The following is a 23872-nucleotide window of genomic DNA, read 5'->3' as shown; positions in this document are numbered from 1 at the left end:
CAACTAATCAACTCATCTTCAGATTCACCCAAACATGGCTTTCTGTCCCCAGGTCTCTGCCATCCCACGGGGGTTACAGCGGCTCCGTTGGTGCCCAGGGCCATGTCACTTTGTCCCCTCCCTCCTCCTCCTCCAGGCACCGCCAGCTAGCAAGAAGACCACACAGCAGGTCGAAGGCAGACAGACTCTGGCCTCGACTCTGCTGTTTCCTTTTGGTTTTAAACCCTTGTTTGGTTTGCCTACAGTAAAGGCAATGAGTCTGTGTTGCCTTATTTGACAGAAATCTATGCCTTTGCCTGTTTTTTTCTGACAATTTGATAAACAAAAATGCCTATTATTCTCGAGGAAATGAAGCCCCAATTAACAAAAAATAATAATATAATATTAATATTTAAATAAATCATCCAGAGTCTGGTACAGCCTGACTCTGGAGATGAAACTGAGATTAGCGCTCCTATTCAGGTTTATGTTCAGCTTGTTCAACAGTTGTTTCGTAAATTGCTGACAAACACACTTAGAGACGAATTTGAATTGCTATTTTTTCCTCAGTTCTTATCATTTTAGCACTGGCGGTCCTTTGGTGCTTGCTAAAACCTCTTTGGGGGGGCACCAAAAATTCCTATATGCAGGAAAAACCCTGTGTCATTGTGACTGTAGTAGAGCTGGGCAATGTATCGATATGATATTGATATCGTGATATGAGACTAGATATCATCTTAGATTTTGGATATTGTAATATGGCATAAGTGTTGTCTTTTCCTGGTTTTAAAGGCTGCATTACAGTAAAGTGATGTCACTTTCTGAACTTACCAGACTGTTGTAACTGTTCTATTATTTACCTTTACCCACTTAGTCATTATATCTACATCACTGATGATTATTTATCAAAAATCTCATTGTGTAAATATTTTGTGAAAACATCAATAGTCAACAGTACAATATCGTTGCGGTATCGATCGAGGTATTTGGTCAAAAATATCGTGATATTTGATTTTCTCCATATCGCCCAGCCCTAGACTGTAGGCATCCCTAAAGCGGACCTTCGAAGACATGTCATAATTTAGGGGAGTGACTGATCCAGCTTGTTTTTTTATCATTAACATGCAACATTACTTAACAGATAAATGTGTCAGAATTGTGAAAGAAAAAGGGAGGGGCCCCTCAGTGGCTGATACCTTGTGTGGAGTGTGATCGTGTGAAAGGGTATAGAAGGCAGGGGTGGGGGGCCTCTCAAGGTCTTTCTAATCAGACAGGGAGCGAGCACAGGGCAGCCCGCTGGCTCCACGGTGCAAAGCCACAGACACAAACACATCCAGGGCCACCACATCTTCCCCTCGGTGACACATCTCAGAGGAAGAAAACAACCATCTGGCCTCGCAGACAATCCCACAAAGCAGCCATACTCCACTCATAAAGTCACTGTGTTTTGGAAAGAAAAAGGAGCCGTTTCCCATCAAAAGTACGATTCCCGATTTTCCCCATTCTATAGATGATATGGCAAAGTATTCCAAAATAACCCGACTCAAAATAACTTCCTTTGTGGCGATAGAGGCTTTGTGTCGTCATGTTTTTCTGTTGAATTTTAAAATAGGCAACAAACACCAGTGTCTTATAAAACAGAATAGCTTTAGAGAAACCCAACATGTTTAAGTGAAAAACAGGCTTTTAAGTCATATGGTTTGCCACGTTCTTTAAAGAAAATAAACACTCTATCTATCCCATTGCCAGGCTCTTGAGAAGTGAAGAAAAGAGGTTTACTTTGCCAATCCCTTAAGAGCATAGGAGCTGTGCTTTTAGAGGAGAAGGGAAGGGGGGGACAACTTGGTAAGTAGGATGGCTGTGTGACCACAAACCCAAGCAACCCCTCAAGGTGCTGAGGAGGCAGGGGAGTGGACCGTCTGGGCCTGCTGCCGCCAGAGCCCCAGAGATGAGCAAATTACATACGGAAAGCATGGAGAGACACAAGGGGCGTTAATCGTCACCCCGAGATCAAATCTAATCAATTAGAGGTGGCCAGCTGGCACTCGAGTCGAGGCATGTCAGCGACAAATCCTTCTAACGGATCCATCCATCTAGCCCGGCATCCGCCCAATCATCCAGCAGCTCACTCTCTCCTTTACAGAGTGGATGTGTGAGGGAGGCTGAAGGTGAACTGTAACTGGTGGATGACTAACAGGAAAATGGCAAGGAAGCACTAAAGCTAGGGCTCGACCGATGCTGTTTTTTCAAGGCCGGTACAGATTATTAGTAGTTAATGAAACCGATAAGAAGTCACACACAAAACTTACACAACACACAACAACAGACTAAGTGGTGAGATAAACTGAAGCAGAGGGACAGACACAGAGCTGTAGCAGAGCCAAAGTACAACACTTAGAATACCTTATCAGGCAAATAAAACGCAGATACAGATATTCTGCAAACTGCCAGAAAAAAACGACCAGGGCCGATAATCGGTCTATCCCTAATAAAGCAACATTAAAAAGCATCTTTATCTAGTTATAGGGGCAAGATTTTACAAATGAAGTTCAGTTTATTGTCACAAGGAGTACTGCTCAGCCCGGGGAAACAGTTGTTTTTCTGTAGGAAGCTTTCAAAAGTCAGGGAAAACAACCCTGATGACACCATCCTGCTTTTTCTTATCAATAGATAGTTTTCACCTACATTATTACTGATGACGCATTTTCATCAATACACCTTACCTCAAATTATGAGCAGTACAATAACTATTGTTCATTGGCCTAATTGCTTTGCAGTACAGTGCAGCCAGTTTAAAAAAAAAAAAAAAAAAAAAAAAAAAATTAAAAATCTTAAGCCTCCCGTTTTAGTGCCGTTGCTGGCATCTAACATGATGCACACAGTCAAATAAATAAAAAGACCGTTTTAATCATACTTCAGTAATAAAATCCCAGTTGAAAGCATTGTAGTGGTGAGTAGAAATGAAGGTGAAACTGTGCATCATGCGACTCTGTTGTTTTGCCATGCCTTCTTTTTCCTCTCCCCTTTTAACAATTAGGTAGGGCTTAGTTGGACTAATTAGTCTGCTAATCGGTAGGCCTGCACGATTAATCGTTATAAAATCGTGATCTCGATTCACCCTGTTCACGATTTAATTTTTAAATAACTTCGATTTTTTTTTTTTTTATTTAAAAAAAATAATATAATAATAATAATAATAATAATAAATATATATATATATATATATATATATATATATATATATATATATATATATATATATATATATATATTTTATTTTTTATTTTTTTTATGACTTCTCATTTAATTTTACGAGCAGACTGCATCACAAACGCTACTACTTTCTTCTGTGAGTTTTAAACATAGACGGTATAAAATAGGTTTTAAAGCTCTCCCAAGCACTGCAGTGCTCTCCTCTTCATTGAAGCCTCTGTGTTTACAGGCTCGTGGTGATGATCAATGAGCTATAGGTGCCAAAAAACATCTATGTTTGGTAATGCCAATTTGTTTTGTTTTGCCATGGTTCATGTGTGCAATAAACATTACACTTTGTGAGAAAAAAATCGTGGCAGAGAATCGTGATATCAATTCTAAGCAAAGAAATCATGATTCATATTTTTCCCTGAATCGTGCAGGCCTACTAATCGGTCGTTTTGGTCTTAGTCGACTAAGATTTTTATAGTTTATTCGTAATTTGTTATGCTTTTTCATGCTGAATGACTTATTACCAAGAAACTTATGGCCTCATTTAAAGATTTAAAGTGGTGCTTTTGCATGAATCTTTGTGGAGAAACTCAGTTTTACGGATACGTTGATCAACTAGTTGATTAGTCGACAAAATCGTACGCGTTAAGGCAGCTACAGACCGGGCCGATAATCGGTCTGGCGAGGTCAGAGACTCGAGTCTGTTCGGTGTGTTCTGTGCCGTCGTCCGTCCGAGGGTACAATATGAGGTCGTATTCTGAATGAGTCGCCATTAATGGCCGGTTGAAAAATCCAAAATCCGGAAGCAGCAGCCAGACCCACGTGACGCGTTCGTCCAATCAGCTGCCGGTTTTCATTTTTTGGGTGACAATACAGATTAGCGCCGCCTGCTGTTATGGAGACGTATTACGTCTCGTCTCTTCGATGTGTTCCGAGGCACTTTTTTGACCAACTCGGGGAGACTGATCAGTCACACTGCCTTTTCTGCTAAAGGTCGGCCCGGTGTGTAGCTGCCTTTAGTCGACTAAAGTGCAAAACACACCGACGGCCTACGGCATGTGTCAAAACTGCACCACGGCGTTTCCTATTGGTGCTTGAATCGAGGACAGCCCTAGAACTAATTTTTTTTTTTATTTACAGCAATATTTGACATTTTGTTACTGTAAAATTTTACAATTCCTTAATAACTTAATTTAAGGGATCTTAATCATTACAATTTGTATACAGTTATGAAGACAACCAAAAAGTCAGATTTTCTTAACTCAAACATCAGCATCCGCCTCACCAAATCTAGTATCGGTCAGGCTCTCGTGAGCCCTAACAACTCTCCAAAATCAATACAATACTGCATTGTCACAGAACGATCCCCTCTCTTCTCTTTCCCAAAGGCACAGCTTGCCTGCGCCCGAGCAATGACAGGAAGCAGTGGAAGTAGGGGAGTTAGAAGAATTGGGGTTTTTTGCAGGGTCATTCGCTTGCCTGGCAACGGGCCAAACAGGACAAACTAACATAACATCACAAAAGGCACAAAGAGCGAGGGAGTGGGTTCCACCTGCCCCGGCGACTACAGAGCTTCACAGGGAGTTTTGGCTGAAACCTGTCTGCTGTCTATTTCTTATCCGCCCCTCCAGCACTACTGTAGCCTGACAAAAAAACACTCCAAAAAAGTTGCCCATTCAAATGTAAATGGCCAAGATATAATATGTTTATTTTTGCCCCGTGTGATTGTACAAGCGTGAAATTAATTCAAAAAGGGTGGGTGAAGGCAGGCAGCAACACAGAAAACAACCCTTTTCTCACCTTGACAGGGGCTTTTGAGGTGTGTCAATTCTGACCCACAAACCATTTAGCCATCCTAAATGTGGGGCTCTGAAGTTGTAAAACGTGTAAGTGTGCTTCCATTCTCACTTTCATTTCCTACACATGGCCCATCACACATGGCATTCACACTCCCACAGTAGTCCCCACGGCGGGGCGACTGGGGGGTACAGACTGATCCTCCGCTGATATGACCTAGTTTCTATTCAAGCCCGTCTCTCTTTGTTCACTCCATGGTGGAGGAGGCTGCAGCAGCCTGTGGAACAAAGAACACAAGCAGCACTTGGAGCCTTCAAACAGGCTGACCCTGCCTAGAAACAGCCAGCGCAAAAATGGCTCACCAAGAGCAGTGCCACTTGTGCTCCCACTGTCTGGAAATCTTCTCCGTTTTCTACTTTGATCTACCTCCGCTGTAGACGAGGGAGGATAGGCCCCAGTTCCTGTAGCCTTCCACCCATTCTCCCGGCTCAGGGTGAAGAGACATGTATCCTGGAGGTGGGAGGGGGCATGAGTTATCAACCTAGGGACTGCAGGAACAGGGGGAGGGAGAGAATATATTTTATGTTTGTGGCGGGGGGCATCACGAAGTTTGGATCCTTGCATCAGGAATAGAACCCTACATAGGGCTACCCTGCTACCAGAAACCTTGCAGAGATTATCTGCCTCAAAGTATTAGTTTTGGGTGCGATAACAATACCTTTGCACACATTCCTGTAGTACAAGGACAATCAGCAGGTTTAAGAAGCACAAATGACAGCAGCGCTACAAAAGTACACATCCAAGTAGTTGTTTGGCATTTGCTTGTATTAATGTACCTGAAGACTCTCGATTACATGACCCTCCATTGAACAGTGAAGCTGTGAACAGATCGTTTAGTCTAATGAGCCAAATGCAACAGCCCGCCCCCAAAAAAACAGCTGTACAAGCCAGACAAATTATGCTTCAAGGGCAACAGTACAATTTCAATAAGGACCTGCAACTGTTACCAGTTTCATCAAATCGGCAACAGACAGCAAGTGAAGAGTAGACAATCCCTGCACACCCAATATGACTCGGATGAATCTGGTGGGGGACAAGGGCGGTTATTTGCAGCCAGCCCAAGAGACAAATATGAGCACATTGGTGGGAAACAAACCAGGGAGAATGGAGCAAAAGGAAAGGAACAGAAGGCACAACTGAGAGTACAAAGAAGCAATGGTGCTCAAGAGAGTGAGCACTCCAAATGTCCTGTCTGGAAGCCAGCAGACAGAACTAAGGAAGCTACCTTGCATTGTGTTTAGTGCCCCTACAAACTCTGACATGGTGACTGATTTTTTGAGTATATTATTCTACACTACCAATAAACTACTAAAGACCATCTAGCAAAGAATGCACAAAAGGAAAACTCCCAAATGCTTTAAATGAATCAGATCCCCGGAAGGACCCCATTTCTAAAAAACAGTAAAGTAGCAACTTACCTGCATGTGTTCTGTTGAGCTGCTGCTCAGCTCATCCCCAGACTCCGAGTCGTTGTGGAGCTTGTTCAGTCGATCTCCCCGCAGGTCGCTTGGTGGGGACGTCTTGTCACTGTCTGGACTTTTGTTGTGGTTATTCCCCACTTTGAGCGGAGGCGAGTCTGCCCGTGTCCTTGGCAACGTGGAATTGTTGGCGTGGTGATGGTTGTTGTTGTTGTGAAGAAGTACCAGCTCAGCTACCACCTTGCAGTGATGGGGACTCCCCAGGTTCTGGTTGGCATCCTTGGACAGAACCGGTGGTGTGACGCGATCAGAGGACGGCGACGGGGTGGAGGAAGGTGACGGCCGCCCAAAGCTGGACATTTCCGGCTGGGGTCTGTTGAGGTTTTCATTGGATGCCCGGCAGATATCCAAAACGGTGGGCTTGGCCCTCAAGGTGGGCTTCTGGGGGGGCATGAGCGCCCGGCGCACCTCCCTGACGTACTGCGCCGGCACATAAAAGGCCTTCATGCCCTCCTCCTTCCTGACCTGCCACCAGTCCTCATTGGTCTTCTTCACCAGCACGTAGCACTCTCCCTGGCGGATGATCACCGTCTTGTCCTTTGCCTTGTACTCGTAGTCGTACTCCACCTCGATGTAGATCTGGCCCGGGGCGATGGGCAGCCCCTCCCTGTCAGCCATGACTGCTGGAACACTTGAACTCTGACCTCAGCTGCTCAGCGACCCAGGCCTGGGGGGCTCCTCATGTCCGACTGGGGGGGGAACTTTTGGCTGCAGGAGATAAAGACAGGGGACAGGCTTTCTTTCAGTTAAATGTCACAAGCTACATTTACAAGGCACAAGACCTTTAGCAAGCTCAGAGACATGAACATACACCCACCAAATCACACACAAACATGCTCCTACCTAATCGTATAAACCTCCCAGCCCGTCACGCCCCGCATTATTACTCACCTGATTACCACAACCACAAAGTGTTACTGCTGTAACACACTCACATTAGGATTTGATTTATTACCATCAGGCAGACATACTCAGTGAGCGAGTCGAGAAAAGAACACCACATGACAACTCCTCCCTCTGATCATCGAAAACCACAGCAGACAGTCACACGGATTGCTCTGCTAACTGATACCACTGCTAAGGATATCCAGCCCGGTAACCTGATCACCCTCTGCGGCGCTAAAGGTGATGACAACATGACCCCCACACGCTCATGCGAGCCAATGACTACAATGACTCCCCGGAGCTTACATTCCCTCAGAGTCCGCATCCAGAAATAAAGTGTGTGTCGTTTCATAGAGATCAGCTCTGCAGTTTGGCATCATTACTCATTAATGCAGCTACAAGACACGGTCAGAAACCTTTAAAAAGCTTGGGGGTGATCTTCTCGATATACACTGTGTGTGAGTCAGAGGACAGCTGGGCTCTCGCCATTCCTGTAGGATTTGTTTTGGGACGAGGCCTGTCATTGATCCGTCTGTCAGAGAGTCTCCCTTCGTCGGTTAACCTAAATAAATAACAGGGTGCTCCCATAGCAGAGGAGCGGCTACTGAGCCGCGGCTCCCCTCATATCAAATTCTCCTTCTTCCTCCCTGAAATAGCAGCTACCGTGGACCGACATCCTGGAAGTGAAGGCGGTAAAAGCAGGGGCTTTTAGTGAGGCGTGAGAACACGCCAGTGAATCTATAAGGGGCCCATCCTTATGTAAAGCAATATGTACACACACACACTCTGAGGCTCAGACTGACAGCTACGCACCCAGAATAGATTTACAGTGGTGAGAGAGCCGTCTGGGCCGGAGTGGGAGCCCATGAGGGATGTGTTCATAATGGGTTTAAATAGTTTCTGTTTCATCTGTTTCAACAGCACGAAGCACACACACACACACACACACACAGTGTTGCATCATGCCAGGGCGTTTAGTGTGTGTGTCTGACAGCAGCCCAGTGTGGGTCTGACCCAATACAAGCTTCAGCCATGATGTCAACACGCACATGCCCATGCCTTTATGAATGACGGAACAAGGAACAGTCAATGTCTGTTTTAATTGGTGTGTGTATTAGAAGTCCCAAATCCTCATGTAACCCCACCTCTAACAACCGCACAGACACAATCTACAATTGACACCCTCACCAGAGGTGCCAGAGATGTAGACAGGCGTCTGTCAGAGCTTCGAGTCACGCACAAGATAACAGCGCTATCACTGATGTTGCATGACAGCCACTGTCCCGACCTCCTCACACTGGCTCCACTGTGCTGCTGCACTGACGCAAATACGGATTGAGTTACTGGTGTGTACTGTGTCCTAAGATAAAAGATAAAAACCTGCAATAAGTGACATGACGGTGCCGGAGAGTGAGAATGTCGTGCTGTTGGTTTGTCCAAAGATAACTTTATCTGTTGGATTAGCAGCAACCTCTTCATACCATTAGCATCTGAAGTTGGAGACACTTATCCAAAAGATTAAGGCTCCCAAATATATACCAACAGAACCAAACCACTTCCCCACACAGGGTCGAAGAGCCAGAAGAAGCAAACATATGAAATAAGTTGTGGAGTAACTTCAATTGTCTTTCTGGAGGCTGATCCAGACCCAGAGAAACCTTAAAAAGCAGACAGAAGCTACAGATCAAGCATGACATCACTCACCTTTGCAGTGCCCCCCAATTGAGTCACTACGACAAAAACTTAGCGTTAACAATAACTGAAAACTGGCTTCACGGGCACCATACAGCAGAAATGTACAACTCCCTTCTCTCTCTCGCTCAACTGGTGCGGAGTTTTGGCAGAGGACCCGAGAGAGTCAATTTTGCTGCAGTAGAATCCCCGTCCCCCGCATGGTGTCAGAGTAAAGTGAAGTCTCAGAGGAGTGCACTAGCCAACGTGTTGCTCTGTGGAGACTTAATGGAAATTGTCCCTGTTTAGAAACAGGTTGGCACAGCTCAGCACAGCAATGACTGAAAGACTATTGTCCATCTGTCTCTATGGAACAAAGCCCCACTGTCGGTTTTGTTGTACTGTTTAGGAATCGATCGGTAGTTTTCAAAGTGGGGCCCAATAACAATAACAGTATGTCTTATGACTTATAACTATTTTTGCTGTATGTACTGCATTATTTCCCCCTTCAACATAGCCTAACTATTAGATCACCTTAAATGAATTAACCAACTTTTTAAAACTTAAAAAAACTTTACCTGATGTTTCCTGACATATTTCTTGTAAATTCTATTGTATTGTTACACTGTATACTTAACAGTATTTTTTTTATATTTCTTACTGTCCTTTCTGTTTTTATTCTTTATATGTTAAGTGAGTGTTGTACTTTGAGAGCAAAGATTAACCGGAGTCAAATTCCTTGTTTGTTTACGCAAACCTGGCCATTAAAGCTGATTCTGATTATGACATTGATTATGTAGATTTTGTTGCTGACCAGACGTCCCAGGATCTGATTCTATTTTATCTGTAGACAGATATGTAATTCTAAAGAAAATCTTAACCAATAGCAGAAATCTGATGGCAGATTTGAAGTGGTTGATGTGGTTTACTTGGGAATAATCGTAATGGCGACTACTCTGGTAGAAAAAAAATGAATAATCTACAATAATGTTGAGCCCCTACTGAAATGTTTTTTGTTGTATGACAGGAACAGCTAGAAATCAGTGTCATTTAGATAACACTTGTATGAATGCCATTATGGCAAAGCACTTGAACACAGCACTCAAAACTAGCATTCAACCAGGTGTGTTTGCTGGCAGAAAATGAAGGTATGCATATCAACACAGAGATCACGACCTGTGCTTTTGTCTGCATACATCTGCAGACCAGCCACTGTAGCAGCAAACCACCCTGAGACTCGGACTGCCTTTGTCCCTGGGCTTCATTCAAAACAGATGTGGCCGAGCAGCATCCACTCCAACATGTGCTGCTGCATCTCACTCCATCTATGCGGGTCATTTGCTGAATATGTATGCATTGCACGAAAACGCTGTTCTTTTGTAATTATGCACTGTAAAAGCCCTGACAACAAGCACTGTGGGTCTATAAACCGTTGGGGGCTGAGCGGCCAGAGCATGCCTGGGCGGGTGGCGGTGGTTAGGGGGGGGCAGGGTCCCTTCCAGCCCCACAGGCTGCAGAAATACCACACAAAGGAGTTTAATCCATGTGCATTCGTAACAAAGGAATCTGACTCGACATCACCAATGATTCCCATGACCATGGGAAGGGCAGGGACGTGGCTGCCGGAGAAAGCTCCCCCTTAAACGGGGACAAATAGCCAAACACACTGCGAGAAAATAAGCTCACCAAATCGGTAGGTGCGTGCCACACAGACTGATGCTATCACGTGGAATGCATAATTACCCAGCCGCTTAAATATCTAAAACAAAGCCGAACAAAAACAATGTTCGTATTTTAGGTTATTTTACCGGTGGGAGACATTTTAGTGACAATTTCCAGAGGCTTCGTGCTTGCACCGCAGGTTCACTCGGATACTCAGATCTGCAACAGCGTGCATAGCAACAAAGTAACTCCGACAGAAGCCAATAGCCTCCCGCTGACCAGGCGACGGAAAAGCCCCACACTAAAATGAAACATAGCCTACTAACCTTTAAAAACTCCAGTGGTGTCTCTCTGTGTTCTGCGTCGACCGAAAAAGGTAGTTAGGAGCAACTTTTCCCACCTATTTCAGCGTCGGCTGCTCCGACCTATTCCGCAGCAGACCTCCAGTCAGTCGGAGTGTGTTCGCAATCCCCCGCCTCTCTGCACGCTGTCAAGCGCGCTGCGGCAACAACCGGCATATCCGGTCAAAACCATCAAAGTAAAGGCTTTATTTGACAAACCTGGCTTGCATGTTTCATTATTCGAGGCATAATTAAAGCAGAGCAGCTGAAAATAATGAATGAAATACAAAAATAAATGCTGTGTAATACATTAAAAAGTACTTATTTTCAATGATGTTTTGGAAGGCCTTTTTTAGTTAACCATTTTCCCTATGTCTTTTTAAAGTGTGTTTAAGGGGAAACGGGAAACTTCTGTTGGTGTGGTGAGGTCTGTAGCTAGTAATGGTGATACTTTTTCAATTCAATGTCAACATTAATAAGTCTTAAAATGTCACAGAATGTACATCCAAACAATCACAACTAATTATGTTTATACTTTTCTGTTATTTTATACACTGAAATGTCCCGAAATCATAAGTAAGCTTTTGAAAATGTTCAGATTCACTACAAGAATTATAGTTTTATTTACAAGTCAAAACCTATTTTCTACAGTCTAGTGTCAAAACACACATGCATGTTGATTTAAAAGGTGTCTACAACTTCATAATACATATAAAATAAAGCTTCATTCAGTAGCCTATTATACATTGTGCTATAATACATTTTTAAAAGTTATTGTCTCCATATCTTGCAGCCATATTTGACTCGAGCCTGTTAATTAATCCTAAACCTAAACTAAATTATAACTCGTTTGAAAGCCTTGTTCTTAATCTTCAGCATCCAACATGGAAAACAGTACAGCCTATTATATTTGTTGTTGTTTACCGAGCACCAGGTCCATATTCTGAGTTTTTATCTGAATTCTCAGAGTTTTTATCATGCGTAGTCCTTCAATCAGACAAAGTACTTATTGTAGGTGATTTTAATATCCATGTGGACGTTGACAGCAATAGCCTTAGTACTGCTTTCAATTCACTGCTAGATTCAATTGGTTTCAGTCAGAGGGTGCATGAGGCCACGCACTGTTTTAACCTATCTGACAGTGCTATAGCTAAATTTAAGGAAGATATTCCAACAGCACTTAACTCAATGTCATGCCTTAATATAACAGAGGACCCTTATGTTAACTTTAGTCCCTCCCAACTTGATAACTTTGTAGACGCTGCTACGGCCTGCCTACGGACTACTTTAGACTCTGTTGCTCCTCTCAAAAAGAAGATGATGAAGCAAAGGAAACTAGCACCTTGGTATAACTCCCAAACTCGCAAATTAAAACAAATCTCACGAAAACTTGAAAGTAAATGGCGTTCCACCAAACTGGAAGAATCTCGTGTGGATTGGCAAGATAGTCTAAAAAATTATAGGAGGGCCCTCAGAAATGCCAGATCAGACTATTACTCAATACTAATAGAAGAAAATAGAACAACCCAAGGTTTCTTTTCAGCACTGTAGCCAGGCTGACAAAGAGTCACAGCTCTGTTGAGCCATCTATTCCTATAGCTCTGAGCAGTGATGACTTCATGACCTTTTTTAATGATAAAATTATAACAATTAGAGAAAAAATTCATCACCTTCTGCCCACAGCTTCTAACGGCTCACCATTGGGCGCAGGAGGGCTAGAGAGAACGATAAGACCTGATACTTATTTAGACGGCTTTTATCCTTTAGACCTCCAACAACTAATGTTAAGGGCCTCTTCAGCTAAGCCAACTACCTGTCTCTTAGACCCCATTCCAACGAGGCTACTTAAAGAAGCACTACCCGTGGTCAATACCACATTACTAGATACGATCAATATGTCCTTATTAACGGGTCACGTACCGCAGTCTTTTAAAGTAGCTGTGATAAAACCTATTCTGAAAAAACCCACCCTCGACCCTGAGGTCTTAGCCAACTATAGACCTATATCTAACCTCCCGTTTCTCTCCAAAATCCTTGAGAAGGTAGTCGCTAATCAATTGTGTGACTTTCTGCATAGAAATAGTCTATTTGAAGACTTTCAGTCAGGATTTAGAATGCATCATAGCACAGAGACGGCACTGGTGAAAATCACTAACGACCTTCTAACTGCTGCTGACAAAGGACTTGTCTCCGTACTTGTCTTATTAGATCTTAGTGCTGCATTCGACACTATTGACCATACCATCCTCTTACAGAGACTGGAACATTTAGTTGGCATTAAAGGAATCGCACTAAGCTGGTTTAAGTCCTATTTTTCTGAGCGATCCCAATTTGTTATTAACGATAAACCATCCAAATACGCTAAAGTTAGCCATGGCGTTCCTCAAGGCTCAGTGCTTGGACCAATTCTATTCTCTTTATATATGCTTCCTCTAGGCAATATTATTAGGAAACACTCAATTAACTTTCACTGTTACGCAGACGACACCCAATTATATCTGTCAATCAAGCCAGACGAAAGCGGTCAGTTAGCTAAACTTCAAGCGTGCATTAAAGATATAAAATCCTGGATGACCCACAATTTTCTGATGTTAAACTCAAACAAAACGGAAGTTATTGTGCTGGGACCCAAGCACCACCGATCTTCATTATCTAAATATATAGCTACCCTAGATGGCATTGCCCTGGCCTCCAGCACTACTGTCAGAAATCTAGGAGTCATTTTTGACCAGGATCTATCCTTTAACGCCCACTTAAAACAAACCTCAAGAACAGCTTTTTTCCATCTTCGTAACATTGCCAAAATCAGGAACATCTTCTCACAAAACGATGCTGAAAAACTAGTCCATGCATTCGTTACTTCCCGGCTGGACTACTGTAATTCTTTACTATCAGGCTGCTCAAATAAATCCCTCAAGACTCTCCAGCTGATCCAGAATGCTGCAGCATGTGTTCTGACAAGAACTAAGAAAAGGGATCATATTTCTCCTGTATTAGCTTCTCTGCATTGGCTTCCTGTAAAATCCAGGATTGAATTTAAAATCCTTCTCCTGACCTACAAAGCACTAAATGGTCAAGCACCATCATATCTAGAAGAGCTCTTAGTACCTTATTGTCCCACTAGAGCACTACGCTCCCAGAACTCAGAGCTACTTGTGGTTCCTAGAGTCTCTAAAAGTAGAATGGGAGCCAGAGCCTTCAGCTACCAGGCTCCTCTCCTGTGGAACCAGCTCCCAACTTGGGTTCGGGGGGCTGACACCGTCACCACATTTAAGAATAAACTGAAAACCATCATCTTTGATAAAGCTTATAGTTAGGGAGTGAGGAGTTGCAGCATAGTAGAGTAGAGGGAGGCAGGAAGTACAAGCCCGTTCCGGCAGGGGAGAGTACGAGCCCGGTCCAGGGCCCCTCTCTTTAGCCTGCCTCTCTTAGTTATGCTATTATAACTCTAGACTGCTGTGGGAAGCTCCTTCCAAGGACACAATGAGCCGCTCCCTCTTCTCTCTTTTCACCTGTCTCCTTTTGTGTGCATCTTAGTCCCAGAAATGCCTGTTACTAACCTAGCTCTGGGGAGTTTTCTCCCCGGAGTCCCTATGTTTCTTCTTCACCCAGACCATCGCCTTGGAATTGGGTGGCACCTACACCGGGGTCCTGGGTGCAGCTGACGCTATGGACTTACTACACCCTGCTACGCTCTGCGTTTCCCCGCAGTGTCCGACTGCGTCCTGCCGCGTCCAACCGCGTCCACCCAGGCTGCTGTGCCACACTACACCCCGTAACGCCCTGCTGTACCCTACTATGACATGAACTACTACGACTACCATTGTGATCACTGTTTCACTATCTTTATTATGACTATTATTGCCACCATTCACCACTTCCCCAACTGGTGCCGTCAGACACCGCCTACCAAGAGTCTGGGTCTGTCCCAGGTTTCTTCCTGACAAAAAAGGGAGTTTTTCCTCGCCACTGTCGCAATAGCTACTGCTAATGCTTGCTCTTGAGGCAACCACTGTAATAGTTGGGGCTCCGTAAACTACAGAGTGTGGTCTAGACCTACTCTATCTTAAAGTGTCTCGAGATAACTCTTGTTATGATTTGATACTATAAATAAAATTGAATTGAATTGAATTGAATTGAATTGAATTGAATTGAATTGAATTGAATATCTGATCATCACTATTGAATACAAGGTGTCCATGCATCATAGGTCTTTATTGTGTTTTTGTCAGGCTACATCTTATTTTGACAAAAGTTTATTTTATTTTGAAGGCAAATTCCGCTAAACCCCGGTTCTTATCTGTGTGTTTCCGTTCATCTTGATACAATTGAGGTATTTAACCCCAGAGACGCTGGTTTGTTGCTCCCACCCCACCCGAGTGTCAGCGCTGATCCAAGCGGCAGGCCGGCCCCCTCCAGGTCCAACACCTCCCTGGCCTGTCCGGTGCTTAGGCTCCGCGGACACTTTTTTTCGATTAAGTCCATAAATAAAAAACATTGGAAGTATAATGGATATTTCAAAAAGCTCGCAGGCTTTACCCTCAGAGTCAAGTCATTAGTTTCAATATTTGATAATAATAATAATAATAATAATAATAATAATAATAATAATAATAGGCCTATTTTCATTGTCCTATTATTTTTTCTTTTTTTAAGATAATTTTTTGGGCATTTTAAGCCTTTATTATATAGGACAGCTGAAGACATGAAAGGGGAGAGAGAGGGGGGAATGACATGCAGCAAAGGGCCGCAGGCCAGAGTTGAACCTGCGGCCGCTGCGACAAGGACTACGCCTTTGCACATGGGGCGCACGCTCCACCAGGTGAGCTTACCCGGCGCCCCTTTGTCCTATTCTTAAAACCATATACTATAATTACAATGTGTAGGATCTTTCTCAAACCAAGTGCGAGTCATATGTGTGTGACTAGTCATGTTCCCACCTTTCATGCTGTGTTGAGAAATGATACGTACAAATTATAATGGCTTTAACTGACCCCACACAGAGTGACACAAGGTACTCGTCTTGCTTTTGGAAACATTGGAAAAAATGTCTGTATGTGTTTTAATCACTTTGATCTTATGAACTTCAATTTATGTAACTTTTTGGTCTTGTCTGTGTTGTTGTGTTTTACATATTTTTATACCAGTATGGACCTTTGTGTCTGAAATAAAGTTGAAAAGAATAGTCATAGACAATAAAACTCAAAGTTGACATTATTTCAGAATAATATATATATATATATGAACGCCTGCACTGTAATTTAACCACGTCACTTCTCATTGCGTATTAGCATATTTGTGTAAAAGCACACCCTGTTGGTGTAAGGAGGGAAATGACAGACACCAGCATTGTGGATTTCAGTATTGTTTTGGGATGTAAGGACTGATAATGTGAATGTTTTGGGGTATGTAAATGATCATAATTAAACACCACACTGAGCTCAACCCAATATTAACTTTTTTTTGTCAAGATATCAAAGGGAATTCTTTCATTTTCGTTAATTCTTTTTATTTGGCAGTTTCAGGGCTTTCCATGTATTTTCAAAAACATCATTTCATTTCTACAAGTTAGCAATCTTAAAAAAAAACAGTGCTTACTGTACAAACTCAAACTTGTGTTTGGCATGCAGTGTTTCTTTGGACAATATCCTTCTTTAGACCCAAAATCTCATATTGATGTGGACAAACAGCTGTCCGGCTATTTATTAGCTCTATAGAAAAAACTTAACTTGAGGTCCAAGTCTACAGAAAGCTCTTGTGGAAACAGGCTGCAGGGTTTGTAAGGTACTCTTTGGAATGACCTACATTTATGCATAATTGATCCATAGTGGCTGTAGCTCAGTCAGTAGGGAGTTGGAACCGGAGGGTTGCTGGTTCAAGTCCCCATACGGACCAAAGTATGGTGGTGGACTGGTAGCTGGAGAGGTGCCAGTTCACCTCCTGCCAAGGTGCTCTTGAGCAAGGCACCGAAACCCCAACTGCTTACCTTTCCATGGGCAGCCCCCCCACTCTGACATCTCTCCATTAGTGCATGTAGAGGTACTGAGCATGTGTGTGTAATTCAGGCCTGTGTGTAATAACAACAGAGTGAAAACATTGTAATTTCCCCTTGCGTACAAAGTAGACATTATAAAATGTGGTCTGATCTTCATCAAAGTCACTATAAGAGACAAATATTTAAATTAATAACACTGTTAATAGCTGTTTTCCGGATTGGCATATTTATTAAATAATATTAATATATATATTAATATTTAAAAAAACAAATAGGAAAAAGTATGTAACACCTTCACTATGAGCTCTAAAAAGACTATAAGTCAGATTTTCCCATCCATGAGTTGAAATTGTAGTTAGTGGTTAGGTGAAGCCTGTTCTGTACAAAACATATGAACAATATTTGTAAATGATACTCATCTCATTCACACCGCTCGCTTTCAGAGTACTTCAGATGACGCAAGGAGGCAAAGAAAGGTTTAAAAAGGTGGCAGTGAACCAAATTTTGATCTGGCCCACATATCAATTTAGGTTCACAATAAATTTTGGCCTGCCAAACCAAAAAGACGAGAAACAGTTTTCAAGCTGTACATTATGCGACACAGAATTTGCCGACTTTGAGAACCAGAGATTTTGCATATTCTGAATCAGCTGTGTTGTAGCCTGCTTAAAAAAATGTAATGAAAATTCATTGTTTTGTTATTTGCTATAGTCTTTGATGGCTAAGGAACTTTTTTGCTGACTTTTTTAGGGCTTCATGTGGACCAAACTATAAGGGAGAAAGCTATATGAGACATGCAATAATACAGTCAAAAATATGACACTTTTTCCAGTAAATAAAAGCATGTCAATAAACTAATTATGTCTGGCCCTTTATGATTTTCATTTTCCATGTGTGGCCTTTAGTGAAATTGAGTTTGACACCCCTGCCTTACAGGGTTACAGTTATGGATCTGTCAAAATATCTCAACAACACGGCGGTCACCATTTATGCTTCAGCAAGAAGAAAAATAAAGGGTGACTTTTTGTGCCCATGGAAGGGCACCATGGAGGTTCTCCCTTAGAATACATTGATGACATTGTACCTCTCTAATTGGCAACGTGAATGTTCTAATATGTTGCTGGGACAATGTTCTGTGAAAACTTGAAACAAGAGACTTTATTTTGTTATACTTTGTTTGGAACGCAAAACCAACTAATAACACAACATCATCCTTAAAGTGAGGCATGGAGTAGTGATCAGCAGGATGCCCCTGGGCCTGAACAAACATTACTCATTGAGAAAACAGTGCACTCAAATGTATGAAAATCCTTTTTACATGTTGAAGTTTCAGGGTAGCTCTCCGTAGATCTAACACGAAAATGCCCCTAAACACAGTGAAGCATGAACTACAAAGTGAGACATTAGAAAAGAAATGTTTCAGAATGGTTTCAGTCACTGCTGAAATCCTCAAATGAAATGAATTCGTGAAAGACATTCCTGAAATATCATTATAATAAAACCATTTTGTACGGGGAAATAAACTAAAATTCCTCCTGGCCAATGTGGAGATGTGTTCAACACATCACTGCTGTAAAATGAGGTTTACCTAAAACATATGGTTCACATTCTTTTTCCAACCTGACTTTGAATGTTCAAGCAAATAATTAAATAAATCCACCAAAACCTTTAACAGTTTTTATGTTACTAGTTCAGGCAGACGTTGCTTGCCAATATTGTGACTTTGGAGAATATCAGACCACATTTTATGACCAAATTATGCAAAAATGCTGAGAAATCCACCTACTTTTTCTAGGCACTGTACATGTAAAGTGCTGTTATAACCTGGACACATATATTATATTTAGTAGTATGCCATATTTGTTCTTCTATTCTGTATTGAGCTATTTTAATTTAGAATATTTTTTTGTGTTTATTTTCTGTTGATAAATATCTTCCCTTGCAATGCCTGGATAATCTGCTGCTGTAAGATGACAATTTCCCAATTTGGGATCAATAAAGTACATACCTCCCTCTCTCCCTCCCTCCCTCCCTCCCTCCACCCATCCATCCCTCCCTCCACCCATCCCTCTCAACCTCCCTCCCTCCCTTCCTCCCTCCATCCAGTCACCCATTCATTTTATGAAAGTGTATAGCATAATAAGCATTTAAAAAGGTTAATTTCATCATAACATGTACTGGTGCATGGAGCGCTTTATTCTTTCTTGAGTTTCTTGAGTTAAGTCAAATGTTTTTCTATGGAAGCTTTAACTTTATATTCTGAACAACAACATGATGTCATTGCACTTGTTAAGTCTCATAAGGCTACAGAGCTGACAGAGTGTTGCAGGGTAAGTACCAATCATCCACTGTGTTTCCTACTGCACATTCAGTCTGGATACATTAGCTACATTAAAAAAACAAAACATAATTCATGTTTTACCAAACAAGGTAAACATAAGTGAAATGTTGCCTGCAGCTATCAGGCATAAATTACATTTGTGTCTTCCCACTCCCAGCGCGCTTCCTGCCCTGAGCTGAGAGACGAGAGTCATATCATCTGTGGGAAGCTGAGGAGGTAATGGCTTTTAGAGAGAGTTAATAAGAAGAGTGATGGCGAGCCAGTCAGACAGAAAATAAGGCATTGCATGCATACACTTGATCTACAGGTGTACGGAAGTGAACTGTTCAGATAAATATTGTGTCTCTCAGGCTCCATTTACATCGCTACGTTTTGGTTTTTAAGCAGAGTTTTGAGCCAAAAGCGATCTCAGTGTACACAAGTGTTTTTAGCTCCAGTAGAAGAACTAATCTCTGTTTAAACTAACACATATCTCATCAACATTATTGTATACTGGACATAAACAGGAGGCAGTGTGGAGACTCCGCCCGTTGCTGGTAGTTGCCATGGTAACGTTAGTAGCTTTAGTCTCAGAGAACGAGACGTCGTGACCAATAAGACCCAATCAGGAGGAGAAACGTTGGCGTCAGTGTCGGTGTTGCCAAAGGTCTCCGTTTGCGGCCGTTGCGACTGCAACACAACCCCGCAGATTACCAACCAAAACGGGTCAGAAGGGTTTCCTAATGTCTCCGGTTTAGGGGCTCGGAAACGCCAGAGCAGGGGGAATGAGAGGGACAATCGCCAGAACAGGGGGAATGAGAGGGGGAAACGCCAGAGCAGGGGGAATGAGAGGGGGAATCACCAGAGCAGGGGGAATGAGAGGGGGATGGGGAACACCAGAGCAGGGGGAATGAGAGGGGGAAACACCAGAGCAGGGGGAATGAGAGGGGGAATCACCAGAGCAGGGGGAATGAGAGGGGGAAAGACCAGAGCAGGGGGAATGAGAGGGGGAAACACCAGAGCAGGGGGAATAAGAGGGGGATGGGGAACACCAGAGCAGGGGGAATGAGAAAGGGAAACACCAGAGCAGGGGGAATGAGAGGGGGAAACACCAGAGCAGGGGGAATGGGAGGGGGAAACACCAGAGCAGGGGGAATGAGAGGGGGAAACACCAGAGCAGGGGGAATGAGAGGGGGAAACATCAGAGCAGGGGGAATGAGAGGGGGAAACACCAGAGCAGGGGGAATGGGAGGGGGAAACACCAGAGCAGGGGGAATGAGAGGGGGAAACACCAGAGCAGGGGGAATGAGAGGGGGAAACACCAGAGCAGGGGGAATGAGTAATGCGTCAACGGAGCAAAAGATATTTGTTTTTAAACTGAAACGTAGCAAAAGTAAATGTAGCTTCTGTTCTCAATCACCCAGCGAAAAAACTGGAGGATAATTCTAAACCACCAATGTGTAGTTAAAGACACTTTTAGATGTTTAAAATAGAATATAACAATAATCTGCACATAATGATGTACAGGCAGAGAAGTATCTGGTGCACCCCTGAGAAATATTAAAAGCAAAGCCAAGAGAAACCAGTGTCATGTACAGCATGACAGTAGCATCTTCTTATTCATGTTGGCACAGTTTAGACTAATATCTTAGTAAGTTGCTGTCAACAGAACTTGTGACATTATTTGTTACATTTGCAAGGCACTAATGTGGTCCGGTTGTCTTGTAGAGCCAGAGGCTTGAAGGACTCCACAGTACATGCCATACTTATATACAGCATATACACACTTGACGTTGGAAGAATGGTGCAGTGGTTCCAGGTGAAAGTTCAGTATTTGGGAATGGAAACATCTCTGGGTTTTGGAGCTTTGGCTAGCTGTTTGTTGTGACTGTGCTCCATCCTCAGGGGCTGAAGGGGAAACCAGAAGAGAACAGGAATGGAAAGGAATTTACATGTTGTCTTACTTGGATGTCTTACCTGGATAAGGAATACATACTGTAAGAATAAAAATAAAAAATCTCAGAAGGTCTTCTTTAGCCAATCATAAGGGAGTAATTCTGTATACGTAGGCTACATTTACATTGCTACAGTACGTTTTGGTTTTTAAGCAGAGTTTTGAGCCAAAAGCGATCTCTGTGCACATGCATGTTTTTAGCTCCAGGAGAAGAACTAATCTTTAAACTAACACGCCCAAACCAAAATATCTCATCAACATTCTGGTATACTGGGCATGCGCATGCCGGGTTAAACAGAAGGCAGCAATATTTACTCTGCCCGTTGCTGGTAGTTGCCATGGTAACGTTAGTAGCTTTAGTCTCAGAGAACGAGACGTCGTGACCAATAAGACCCAATCAGGAGGAGAAACGTTGGCGTCAGTGTCGGTGTTGCCAAAGGTCTCCGTTTGCGGCCGTTGAGACTGTAACACAACCCCGCAGATTACCAACCAAAACGGGTCAGAAGGGTTTCCTAATGTCTCCAGTTTAGGGGCTCGGAAACGCCAGAGCAGGAGGAATGAGAGAGGGAATCACCAGAGCAGGGGGAATGAGAAGGGGAATCACCAGAGCAGGGGGAATGAGAGGGGGTTTACGCCAGAGCAGGGGGGAATGAGAGGGGGAAACGCCAGAGCAGGGGGAATGAGAGGGGGAAACACCAGAGAAGGGGGAATGAGAGGGGGAAACACCAGAGCAGGGGGAATGAGAGGAGAAGACGCCAGAGCAGGGGGAATGAGAGGGGGGAAACACCAGAGCAGGGGGAATGAGAGGGGGGAAACACCAGAGCAGGGGGAATGAGAAGGGGAAACACCAGAGCAGGGGGAATGAGAGGGGGAAAGACCAGAGCAGGGGGAATGAGAGGGGGAAACACCAGAGCAGGGGGAATGAGAGGGGGAAAGACCAGAGCAGGGGGAATGCGTAATGCGTCAACGGAGCAAAAGATGTTTGTTTTTAAACCGAAATGTAGCAATGTAAATGTAGCCTTATCCAGCTACTATGGAGCAGCCGCTCTGAAGAGTGTGTATTCTTTTTTTTTTTTTTAAGATGATTTTTTTGGGCTTTTCCACCTTTAGTTTTTGACAGCTAGGTGAGAAAGGGGGGGAAGACATGCAGGAAATCATCACAGGTCGGATTCGAACCCTGCACCTCTGCATCGAGGCATAAACCTCTCAGTATATGTGCGCCTACTCTACCCACTGAACCAACCCGGCCACAGAAGAGGGTGTATTCTTCTCTCACCTGTTGTTGCCTCCTCCCTTGATGCCTCCTGGCTGGGTGTTCTGGATGAGGTTGGACCTGTTGACGCTGGGGTTCAAGGGAGAGGCTCCCGGCAGCTGGCCTGGCCTGATGGGCTTGGCTGGGTCGGACACAGAGAGATAACGTGAGTCACATACAGAGAGCAGGTTGAGGCATCACATGTTAGCCAGAGTGCACATACAGTTATATTTCTTCGTTTGAATTTAGAGGGAACAAAAGACGTAGAACACGTTAGTTTGAACTTTAAAGGTAGGTGTATATTTGAAATTTAGTCAGAGCAAGGCTAGCTGTTTCCTAGTCTATATTGATGACGTTCCACTTCTGGGATTGTTCAGGTGCCGCCGGAATTTTCGCCGGATGTCCCTCTTTTTAGGCCGGATGTCAGTCCCTTTCTTCTTTCTTTGTGTTGCATTCTAAACTCTTTCTGAGGACTATGGTTAACTGCTCCTCAGATCTCTGCAGGGTAAATCCAGACAGCTAGCTAGACTATCTGTCCAATCTGAGTTTTCTCTTGCACGACTAAAACTACTTTTGAACGTACACATGTTCCACCAAAACAAGTTCCTTCCAGAGGCTATTTAGCAGAGGCGCCTTAGCTCCGCCTGGAGCTTAGCACCGCCCAAGACGAATGCGATTGGTTTAAAGAAATGCCAATAAACCAGAGCACGTTTTTCTCCCATCCAGGAATGCTGTGTGGAAAGCGAGACTACCACATATATTATTCTACACATTGTCAGGATTTATTATCCAAGATATAGTTATATGTGTGTGTGTGTATGTGTGTTCACCTACCTATGGAGGCTCTCCTGCCCATGTTTTTGGGCTTGACAGCGTCCTTAATGCGCCCCATCTCCTCCTCGTAGCGCTTTCGGTCGTGGGCTGCGTTCTCTTTGGCCTCCCGCAGAGCCGCCTCCAGGGCTTTGACCCGCTCAGCGGTGGCCCGCAGGCGCTTCTCAAGTTTAGGCAGCTCGCCGCGGAGGTCGGCATTGTCCCGTAGCAGCTACAGAGATAACAGATAACACAAAGAGATAACACCAGGCTGCAATGTAACCCTATGGGGCAAATGTGCATTGTCAATTCTATAAACTAAAAGTTCTGTTTTTTGCCACTAACAGACTCAGATTATTATTCTAAATGTCTGACAACATTATGGAAAGGATCCCTACAGAGACTTTTTTTAAAGAGTAAAATCCTCTTTGTTTAACCAGAAACAGCTCCAAGATCGCTAGCGC

The 23872-nt window shown here is 43.5% G+C and overlaps 2 protein-coding genes across 12 annotated transcripts in view; both read right to left on the bottom strand.

The window, feature by feature from the left end:
* The window catches only part of arhgap12b (Rho GTPase activating protein 12b), a 93458-nt gene extending 82243 nt beyond the window's left edge, over window positions 1-11215 (bottom strand). For 4 of the 10 annotated variants that reach the window (XM_035998090.1, XM_035998091.1, XM_035998089.1 and 1 more), the window contains exons 1-2: window positions 11063-11214; window positions 6459-7226 (exon numbers count right to left, since the gene is read on the bottom strand). In XM_035998090.1, the coding sequence (XP_035853983.1) occupies window positions 6459-7136 (678 nt within the window). In that variant the 5' untranslated portion in view covers window positions 7137-7226; window positions 11063-11214. Of the gene's footprint in view, window positions 1-6458; window positions 7227-11062 lie in introns of all 10 variants that reach the window. The other 6 variants (XM_035998093.1, XM_031298261.2, XM_035998094.1 and 3 more) reach the window with 2 other exon arrangements.
* A 9494-nt stretch (window positions 11216-20709) lies between these two features.
* LOC116048939 (kinesin-1 heavy chain) overlaps window positions 20710-23872 on the bottom strand; it is a 41927-nt gene continuing 38764 nt past the window's right edge. For both annotated transcript variants that reach the window (XM_031298262.2, XM_031298263.2), the window contains exons 24-26: window positions 23433-23640; window positions 22623-22740; window positions 20710-21300 (exon numbers count right to left, since the gene is read on the bottom strand). In XM_031298262.2, coding sequence (XP_031154122.1) covers window positions 21294-21300; window positions 22623-22740; window positions 23433-23640 — 333 coding nt within the window. In that variant the 3' untranslated portion in view covers window positions 20710-21293. The remainder of the gene's footprint in view (window positions 21301-22622; window positions 22741-23432; window positions 23641-23872) is intronic.

The sequence above is a fragment of the Sander lucioperca genome, chromosome 23, assembly GCF_008315115.2.
Source record: "Sander lucioperca isolate FBNREF2018 chromosome 23, SLUC_FBN_1.2, whole genome shotgun sequence".
Lineage (NCBI taxonomy): Eukaryota > Metazoa > Chordata > Actinopteri > Perciformes > Percidae > Sander > Sander lucioperca.
Note: the sequence above shows the minus strand (reverse complement) of the source record. Positions and strands in the feature narration are given on the sequence as shown.